This window comes from Ochotona princeps, chromosome 10, assembly GCF_030435755.1.
Source record: "Ochotona princeps isolate mOchPri1 chromosome 10, mOchPri1.hap1, whole genome shotgun sequence".
Classification (NCBI taxonomy): domain Eukaryota; kingdom Metazoa; phylum Chordata; class Mammalia; order Lagomorpha; family Ochotonidae; genus Ochotona; species Ochotona princeps.
The window spans coordinates 16,665,191-16,675,816 of NC_080841.1; the positions used below are offsets into that span (position 1 = coordinate 16,665,191).

At 53.4% G+C, this 10,626-nt stretch overlaps 1 protein-coding gene across 1 annotated transcript; it reads right to left on the reverse strand.

Moving 5' to 3' along the window:
• Positions 1-6,474: 6,474 nt before the first annotated feature.
• AVPR1B (arginine vasopressin receptor 1B) lies at positions 6,475-10,059 on the reverse strand. The gene is made up of 2 exons (XM_004578701.2): positions 9,120-10,059; positions 6,475-6,797 (listed from the first exon to the last, which is right to left on the reverse strand). Exons 1-2 carry the CDS (start codon positions 10,057-10,059, stop codon positions 6,475-6,477), a joined length of 1,263 nt encoding a protein of 420 aa, XP_004578758.2.
• Positions 10,060-10,626: the final 567 nt, after the last annotated feature.

The following is a 10,626-nucleotide window of genomic DNA, read 5'->3' on the forward strand; positions in this document are numbered from 1 at the left end:
CTGGACCACGTGTCTTGTTTTGGACATGCCAAAAGCTGTACCTGATCCCAAGGAAAACCTTCCAAATTTAGTCCAATAAAATTAGTGACATCCCACGTGGGTGCAGGGTCCCAAGGCCTTGGGCTGTGCTTGACTGCTTTCCCAGGCTACAAGCAGTGAGCTGGATGGGAAGCAGGGCCACCTGGATTAGATCCGGCACCCATTTGTGATCCCGGTGCCTACAAGGTGAGAACTTTAGCTGCTAGGCTACCATGCCAGGCCCTAGAAAGTAATTTTAAACATTCACTTAGAATACTTAAAAATTGATCATGTGAACCAATGTCTAGATAAAAATATATTGTATAATTTTATGTATTATTTTAAAATTTTCTTTTGCAAAGTTTATTTAAAAGCTGAAGAAATCAAACACATGGCCATACTCGAAGAAAGTGAGCGGAGAAGGGAATGATGGGAGACTGGTTTCTTATATCTTCAGGAAGAGAGAGAGCTTCTCCCCATTGTCTGGCCTCCTATGAGCCTGGACGGAGAATGGTTGCATGATGCCAACCCCAAGTCCCAGGTAGGGACTTGGTAAGCAGATAGTACTAAGGATGGAGGAGGTGTGGTTTCCAACTGGTGGCTCTAGCTAGCTACCTACCTGTCTCATTTCATCCCCTCTCTCAGAAATTTCCAACCCTCAATCCTTTTTCTTTTCAATATTTATTTATTTTTATTTGAAAGGCAGAATTACAGAGAGGAGAGAGAAAGATCTTCCATCTGCTGATTCACTTCCCAAATGACTGCAAGGCTGGAGTTGGGCCCATCTGAAGTTAGGAGCCTAGAGCTTCTTCCGGGTCTCTCATGTGTATGCAGGGGCCCAGTGGCGTGGCCATCTTTCCCTGCTTCTCCTGCTAGATTAGCAGGGAGTTGAATTGGAAGTGCACTGGTCAGAACTTTGACTGGCACGCATACCATACGGGTTGTCAGCACCACAGGCAGAGGCTTAACATACCACGCCACAGCACTGGTCCTTGAACCCTTAATCTTAAGGCATGCTGGGGGCCCAGCGTGATAGCTCAGCAGCTAAAGTCCTTGCCTTGAACATGCCCGGATCCCATATGGGTGCCGGTTCTAATCCCAGCAGCCCCGCTTCCCATTCAGCTCCCTGCTTGTGGCCTGGGAAAGCAGCACAGGATGGCCCAAAGCCTTAGAACCCTGAATCCACATGGGAGACCCGGAAGAGCTCTGAGCTCCTGGCTTCAGATCAGCGCAGTTCTAGACATTACAGTCACTTGGGGAGTGAATCATTAGATGGAAGCTCTTCTGTCTCTCCTCCTCTCTCTATATATCTGACTTTGCAATAGAAATATATAAATCTTAAAAAAAAATCTTAAGGCATGCTGAAGGATACAAATGCATCACATCTTCTGTAGCTTCTTTCCACTGATTAGGGATGTAGCCCTTGCATGTACAACACATGTTTTTAATAGCTAGTAAGGAAATGAAATGAGAAGAAACAAGCATGCACCCAACAGTGGAAGCCCTAGGGATACATGATCCCAGCCAAGTTCAACCCCAAGGTCTCCCCTCCCAGTTTATCCCTCCCAGGACAATCAGAAGGGATGATTCCAGCTGGTGGTTCGGGGTTGGACACCTTTGCCACTGAGTGTCCCTTCGCCTTTAAGCTCCTGTCACTGTTCTGACCGTACGAAGCCTTGGTGACTGAGGACAGAGATTTTCCCAATTTGAGAGACAGAATAGGGAATAAGCACCAACACCACAAATAACAACACTGACCTTGAAACAAGACAGGAAATACTACTTCTCACTGACTTCTTTAAAAAGGGAAAACAGCAGACTTCTTGCAACAGTTCACAGGGACCCTGGTAAGGCCAGCAGCAAGGCGGCTCCCGGCAGCTTTCTGGGACAAGTCTTGAGGAGGTGGGAAGAGACATAAATCAGAAGACGTCTTGATTATCTGGATCATCATGGTTGGGTCGAGGCCTCTGGGACCTACTTGTGGGGATGGGAAAGTGCTGGAAGCCTACACAAAGCAACATGAAACCAAAAGCAATCAATGCAGGTCACCAAGCCTGCCAGTGTTGAGCCTCACGTGGGGCTATCACAGGAAACACCCAGTAACAGGTAAGTTAGTGAGGATGCTCATGGCCATGACCTTCCCTTCAGTGGGCACCTGTTAGCGAAATCACTATTTATGGCTGCCAGATTCCTTTCTCCAGACAACTCACTCCCAGGTGAACTCTCCCCCAGCCCCTACCAGGGAAGTAGCCCCCTCATCTGACAGCCAATACAAGCCACAACACGATCTTCATCACGTTGGAGAACGCTGTGTGAAGGCTGCCCACCAGCCTCCTGGGCTCACTCTCTTGGGTGGCTCCAACCTCCACGCAGTAAGTGGCCTCCGGCTGGGCCAACTCTCTCACAGAGGCCTGGCCTACTTTAGTCAGGGTCTCAGGACAAAGCGGGTAGGGCAGACCATCTTATATTCATTTAGAGAGATAATTTTGTAATTACTCATTTGCATGCCATCAGGGAAACCTGCTAGTTGTGGTGTTTCCTAATTGTGAGCTGAGCTGATCCAAAACCTGGAACCAGGAGTTTCTTCCAGATCTCCCAAGTGGTTTCAGGGTCCCAGGGGTTTGGCCCATCCTGTGCTGCTTTCCCAGACCATAAGCAGGGAGCTGGATGGGAGGTGGAGCTGCCAGGACTTACAGCAGCTCTTATGGGATGCTGGTGCCAAAGGCAGAAGCTTAGCTTACTATGCCATGGTGCCCATTCCAAAAAATCTTTTTTTTTTTTTTTCAAAAACAAAGAGTAGAGAATGAATCCACCAAACGACTTGCAGGATCATTTAAAATACACGAGGAGAAATGACAGAAGACCTATTTCCCCTGCTACGGACTCTGAGCCAGCACACTGGTGAGGGGACTAGCTCGCGGTGTGAACAGCACTCACTGCAAGCAGTGCAGCTGGCAAAGCAGCCAGCTGGGGAGCCTTTGCTGAGCTCAGTGGCAGCTGTTTCCACCTCCACCAACAGCCACCTGCGTGAACCGGCCTCCTGCAGGGGTACAACTCCCATTCTGTGAAATCACATTTTCCCACACCATGCCCCTCGGCACCTCCAGGGACCACCATGCCACTCCCACTGGGTTCCTCCTTCAGTGATGACTGGGGAAAAAACCTCCCAAGTTAAGGGATTTGTTCTGGGCTCCCAGGAGATGACTGAACGTGTGCCAAACTTGACCTGGGAATACAGACCACAGGAGACCAAATCAATGAGTCTGTGCATCTGTGCTGTGAATGCTTATGCCAAAGCAGCAAACATCCAAATTTGCCCCCCAGAGGAGCTGCAGCAGAAGTCCGTATGAATCTGCTTAGCCGAGCAGACCTTCCAGGGCGAGACAGTGATCCATGCCCAGCTTCAACAGGTGTGTTGGCTGCTGTGGTCAGAACCCATTGCTCAGACCCATGCTTCAGCCACTCAACAAGAACTGCAGCTCCCCTGGCTAGCGGACAGCCCTCACCCTGCAGCAGGAACTCTTGTGCTGTGCACCTGCCAGCTAACTCCATGGCTTGGAAGGAAGGAAGCCCACAGCAGGTGTGTTGAGGGATTAAGACCAAAGGAGAACTTCAGAGGAAGCACCATATGACATTCCAGTGCAAAACTTGGTGCTTTTCCTAGCTGCCCCTAGAGGTCGCTACCGCCCAGACCCCCAAGGAAAGGCGAGGCGTGGATCCTAGATTTTAGCAGTAAGTGGTGGAAAAACCTAGGCACTTTCGATTCCATACTGCCACCTTGTGGAATCATAGCTAACTGCAGAACATTGCCTTCCCCACAGAAACTAGGTGCCAGGTCTCCAGGAAGGTAATCCCTGCCCTATCCCATCTCTCAAGAACATGACATTTTAACTTTACTTTGACTTCCCATGAGTATTGCCCTTAGGAAAAGAAGACGCTCAGAAATGTCCTGAATGTCAATAAGCTTTATTGGCCAAGTTTAACCACGTCCCTGGATTCCTGACCCAGAACAGCTGTAGTCTGGACTCATTGACAGTGCCCTGAGATATGAAAGATGCAATTACACATAAAACACAGACATGGTCATTTGAGGAACTGCTGGTTGATAACATTCCAAAGAAGCCCTCAGCCGAGCAATGATCTCCTGTTGCATCCTTGGCCCTGCTGGCCCTCACCTCCTGCTCCCACACGAGTTTTAAGGAACTGTGGTGCACAGTCTACAGGGTGGCCTTCCCTGGCAGTCAGCTACCTGCAATGAGGCAGAAAGATGGCAGAGAGCAATGAGAGCTGGTCCCTGTGACCTTATTCAAGCTTCCTCCTCTGCCCAGCCTGCCATCAGCACCCCTCCCCCTCCCAGGCCTTGCAAAAGCTGTCATCCATGGATCTAGACAAGAGCTGGATCTTCCACCAGGAGCTCCTGGGACCATGATCCTGAGGTCCTCAGCCTCTCCCAGTGTAGTCTGATAGCTCCCACTGCCTCTCTGGCTTTCCAGAAAAGAGCTGATGCGGCCTTTGTAAGGAAGGAGCAGTGAGGATCCCACGGACAGCTGCCTTGCAGTGCAAGCAGGGAAGATGAGAGTGCTCAGAGAGCACGCACCAGCCAGCATGGAGTGGATGGAGAAGGGGCTCCCGCCATGCCAGGTCCCAGGGCCCTTTCCCTCCATGCTCTGTAGCCTCTCCTGGGCCCAGAGCAACCTACAGCCATCCTTCTCTTCTGTAGAACATTCTAGAGCCAACTGTCTTGTAAATCCTTGCCAACAAAATGAGCACTGCTGCTTTCGTTGGATAACTGAGGGGTATGTGGGTCACAGTGGGAAGATAACTTGCTCAAATGAGTACAAGAAGAGAAGAGGTGAGGGCAGGACTCAGTGCCAAGTCTTTGGGGGAATACACAACAGTATCTTTCTCTCATTCCAGGCCTCATGATAACCAAAGGTTTTCTTAGTGCCTTGGTATGAAGCTGGGACCCAGGGTTGGGTAGAAGCTTCCAGAAGCAGGGGAAGGAATGCCTTCCATAGCTCTGGCTGGCAGGGAAGGCTCCTTCACCCAGCTTCACCGTGAAGGATGGATGGGGAAACAGTGGACTGGACTTCAGGGGTTAACTCAGATAGCAGAACCCGGTGAAGAGGGGGCCTTTGGCTTTTCCATCTGCCTTGACTTTTAGGTCCAAAGCATGGAACAGGGAGCCATCCTGCTCCCTAGAGCAGAACCAGAGGAGTGATTCTTTATGGCACACATGGGTTTACAGCTACATTGACCTCTGCAGCCCCATCTGGCTCTGGCAGCCAAAATCAGTCAGTCGTCTACTGACGTTGGTCCCTGGGGGTGGCTGGGCCGGGACGAGGCACTCCTAACATTTTAGCGGATGCTTTTTCCACCGCCAAGGCTGACTCAAAACTGGGCTGGGGAAACCTCCCCGTGGCTGTTGTCCACCGAGACCAGGAGGAGCCAGTAGCGCCCAGGTCTTCCTGCCCTGCTGTCTCTGCTACCCCTAGACAGGGACCCAGGCTCAAACAGCTGAAGCTAGCGGCAACAGCTGGCCAGTCCCCCAAACTAGGCCCAAGGGTACAAACGTCACAGCTGTGGGAAACCAGCGATTGTCCCAGAGCCCATCAGCTGGAACACCCTGGGTGTTTTTCCACTCTGTCACAATTTCCAGGCTTACAAAATTGTGGGAGGATGGAGCTGGGCAAGTCCCCAGAGGTCATCACACCTGACCCACAGGTACAGAGACTGACGTCCAGAGAGAAGAGGCAACATGCTGAAGGCATTGCTGCGGATCCCCCCACCCGGCCTGCACCTGTCCAGTTCTGAGCACAGCAGCTGGGATCCCAGGAGCGCTCATGCCACGACCATATCACCTGCTGTCCAAGGTCTCCTCCATGCAGCCACAGAGAAGGAAGCAGCCTGGACTTATTGTCGGGGAGAGGGAGGCAGGCAACCAATCTAGAGCCTAACTCTTTATTTCTTCCCCTCTCTCTGCCTTTCTTCCCACCATCACTCCCCCGGACCACACCAGTCTGCCCTGTCCTCCATTCACACTAAGGAGTGGTATGGGAGAAGAGGAGCTGGCATTCAGCCTCAGTACAGCTGAGTCTCTCTCCCGGGCCAGTCAGGTGCCCTAGCAGGTACAGCCCACACTTCCACTCACCTAGCTTCATAGGACCATCCTCCCTCTCCAGAAAAAACCCACCGGGATTCAGAGGGTCCTCATCCAGTTTTTTGCTTCCCCCTACTCCTGTGATGCACTGTGAAGGTAGCAGGACCAGGGGTGCAGGCGGCATGAGTGGTTCTGACTCCGGTGTCTGTGATTGGGAGCTAAGTAGGGTGGCCCTCCCACTAGGGGGAGCTGTGTGGCTCCAAAGGTAGGGGTGACCTTCCTGGCCTCAACCTGAGCCCTCATCTATAAGTCCCAGGACCCAAGGCAAGACTGTGTTGGATTCTAGGGAATCCTGTCTAGAAGATGCTCGTCTCAGTGGCAGCTTCCCCATCCAGCTGCTCCGAGTCCTTGGGTGACTCTCCAGGCCTTGGGCTCCTGCCCAGGCTGAAGCTGAGGGCAGGAGTGTGGCTGGTGTGGGTCAGCAGTGTGGTACGGCGGCTAGAGAGGCTGCTGGGAGACAGCTGCCGGCGCAGCAGGGGCCGTGGGGGTCTGCAGCAGGCGAGGTGCTGCAGGGTGCGCGGCAGCAGGTGCCTGTTGAAGCCCATGTAGATCCAGGGGTTGCAGCAGCTGCTGAGGTTGCCCAGGAGCATGGAGATGGTGAAGGCCACATTGGTGGAATCTGCTGAGAGAGGGGCAAGCAGGGGCAGCCTTAGCATGACAGGCAGCAGGCTTCCCGGGAAGGCACCCGGGCCCCTCAATTCCCAAAAGTTGAAAAACCAAGCTAGAGAGAGGAGACACAGTGCCCAAATGAATCCAGACAGCCTCTGCCATGTCCTGGGAGCAACTTGGCTGACACTTAGGGGCAGTGATAAAAAGGCAAAGTGACAGGCAGGTTCCCACTGAGGATCAGGACCAGGAGACCGGGAGGCCGGCACGCCAGGGAGGAGAATCAGATGTGCTGATAACAACGTTTAAAGGACCAAAAATCTTGAGCCAGTGGGCTGTCATTTGCCTCTCATTTACCCAGTCTGGAAGGTAGCAATTCGTTCCAGAAATTCTGTCTCAAAAGGCACTTGGCAAGTGGTAAGTCACAGTGCACAGTGAGGGACAGGCCCAGGATGGTGGCAGACACTGCCAACAGGTAGGAGGGCTACACCAGCTAAGAGCAGGCTCCCTATCTGCTCACAGATTCCACTGTGAAGGGACAAATAGCTGGATCAGCCCTGATGCCACTGGTGAAGCCTGGCTCACAGAGGTCTTGACTCAAGTCCATGCATGCCAACCATGGCATTTGGGCCAGCTGCTTTACCTCTCCAAGCCATTCAGATAAGAGAGAAGGCCTCACCCCTAACAGTCTAACAGAGACAGACAACAGGATTGTGTTTCTGATAGAAGTATCTGTGGCCCTAGGAAACCCTCTTTCCTTCCTTCTAGGCTATTCCGTGCTTGGCCAGAGCAGGGAAGGGGACCCGCAATTAGTGAGAAGGGAAATGCTGTTGCTTAGAGGAGAGTTTACAAATGGCCTCTTCTCCTAATGTCAAAAGGGCGGTTAAGAAGGGATGTGATGGGGGCCCAGCGTGATAGCATAGTGGTTAAAGTCCTCGCCTTGCACACCCGGGATCCCATATGGTCACTGGTTCTAATCCAGGCTGCCCCACTTCCCATCCAGCTCCTTGCTTGTGCTCTGGGAAAGTAGTTGAGGACAGCCCAAAGCCTTGGGACCCTGCACCCGCGTGGGAGACCCAGAAGAGCTCCTGGCTCCTGGCTTTGGATTGGCTCAGCTCCAGCCGTTGTGCTCACTCTCTTTCTCTCCTCTTCTCTGTATATCTGCCTTTCCAATAAAAATAAATAAATCTTTAAAAAAAAAAAAAGAAGGGATGTGATGGAACTCTGTGTGGCATTGTTTTTGCATGTCTCTCTCTTGGTATCAAATTCAGACAGCCTTTCTCTAGTTCAGCTCTCAGGAAAGCAAAGCATTTGGCTTGAGCTTGTCCTAGGGTGAACAAAATGAGATGGGAAAAGCACAACACTGAGGAAGGGGATTTGTAAATCCTTCGGGGTTGCTGGAAATATGGTGCCCAGAGCTCCTGGGCACAGGGACTCCCCAGGGCAGCTGCGTATTGCACCCAGCACTCAGCTTGCAATGCACCCACCAGGACACGCAGTGCAGAGCAGCCACCTAGACAGAAGGACAGCATGTGTCCCTGAGGGAGTGGGACTGCCTCCATTCACTCCAATCCCCAGTGCTCAGGCTGCCCAGCCAAGCCCTGCTTTCCTGAGGCTGAGCTCATCCCCACGGTCAGGCCACCAGGCAGCATCTGAAGTGCCAGTGACTGCCACCTAGCACACCGCAAAGAAGGGCCTCCAGTATGTCTGCCTGGAGGAGCCAACTTCATTTCTAGTGTAGGAAGAAAGTGCATTCCTCCTTTTACAGGCCCTTGAATCACGTTCAAGCCATGGGATTGAGGAGAAAGGCAAGGGGACAGGAAGCCTGGGCTCTGGGCTTCACCTTGTCATTGCCCAGCTGTGTGGCCCTGGGGATGTCCTGGCAGCTCTCCAAACCTCTGTTCATCCTTGGGTTTGAACTTGAGACTGAGGGGTTGTCAGTGGCTGTCGGGGAGCCCAAGCCCTCCCCAGCCCAGGGAGAGGGAAGGGTGCTGGGAGAGTTCTGGGTCACAAATTACCAATTGCCAATCCAGACCAGCCCATTTTGGAAATCCCTTTCTGTTCCATCAGTCCACCATTCTAAACTCCCTCCAGCTGGCTGACCAAATCTGCCTATGGCATTTTCACTTTAGTACCACATGGAATTTCTAATCTGGTAAATCAGTTACCAACAGTGAAAACTCAGGAAGTGCCCCCACAAAAGTCGGCATCGGTCATCTGAGTGGGAGTTGGAGCTTGCCCTTCCAACATGCTTCCAAATCACTTCACTCACTCCCTGCCACCTGCGTCACCTCTGCCCTAACCCTCCCAGCCTCCTCTACCCCCACACACTTGCCTTCGTCAGGGGCGTTTTCATCCCACACAGACCACATCTGGACGCTGAAGAAGGGCGCCCAGCAAGCGATGTAGGCCAGCACGATGACGGAGGTCATCTTCACCGTCCTCATCTTGGCCCGGGAGATGGTACTGACACTGCTCACGCGGGAGGGCAGCCCCAAGGCGGCTGCAGGGGGAGCAGAGGGTGGGGTCCCATCCCAGGCCCTCCAGTCCCTTCCTTCTGCCCTGTAGGCCTGTGTCTTGACTTTTAGGTTCTTACAGATCTCATGGCAGATGAGGCCATAGCACGCTGTGAGCATGGCCACAGGCAGAATGAAGATGGCCAGGGTAGTCCAAGTGATGTAGGCCCGCAGGCCCCATGGGAAGCGGAAGTCTGCCCAGCAGTCCAGCACCCCGGAGCCCTGGATCACCTCTCGCAAGGAAAAAATGAAGACTTGAGGGAGACTGAGGACAGCGGCGAGCAACCAGGGAACAGCGATGAGTGGGTGGGTGGACTGGCTGGGCTGCCGGAAGCTGCGTAGGGGGTGACAGACAGCCAGGTAGCGGTCCAGCGTCATGGCCAGCAGCATGTAGGTGGAGGCGAACATGCTGAGCACCTGCAGGTACTTGACAGTCCGGCAGAGGAAGTCGGGGCCCTGGAAACGGTAGGTGATGTCCCAGAGCAGCTGGGGCAGCACCTGGAAGAGTGCCACACCCAGGTCAGTCAGGGCCAAATGCAGCACAAACAGGTGCATGCGTGAGCGCTTGCAGCCAGGCCGGCCCAGGATCAGCAGCATGGCCAGGTTGCCCCCAGTGGCCAGCACCAGGACAGTGGCCAAGACTCCAATCTCCACTTTGGCCAGCTCTTCATCCCGGCCCAGCCAAGGTGTGGTGGCATTGGGGGCAGAGAGGGTACTTTCTGGGGTGGGACTTATACCCCAAGGAGGTCCTGAAACCATGGTGAAGGTTTATCAGGAGGGAAAAGGTTGGAAGGAGGGTGTGGGCGCAGGTGGGGAGTTCCTATGGGTAAAATAGGATAACAAGGGGAAGGTCAAAGGTGGAGCAGAGGTACAGAGAGAATGACAAAGAAGACTGGAACAGCCTCAGAGGACACGGTAGAGGAGGGAGAATGAGACAAGGATGGAGGGACCCCCTGGAAAGAACAGGTTGTGGGGGAGGGTGGTCAGGGAAAGGTGGTCAGAATGGAAAGGAGCCAGGAGGCAGTATTGAAAAGGGTTGGGGACCTGTCCCCAAATTCACTTTCTCCAAACTTCCCTGGAGGCAGAGGATTCCCGTAACCCAGCGTGGAAGCCGTCCGGAGCCGTCGGTGTCCCCCACCTCCACCCTGCCCCCTAGATCTGGAAGCCCCAGCGAAACCCTTCAAGCGCTCTGACCAGCCAGGGAGCCCTGGCGGCGATGGTGGCGGGAGAGCGTCTCCAGCCCAGGGCTTTTTATGCGCGTCAAGGGAGCCCAGCGGCCGGAGCTCGCCGGTTGGTTCCCCGCAGAGGAGGGCGGGCAGGAGTGAG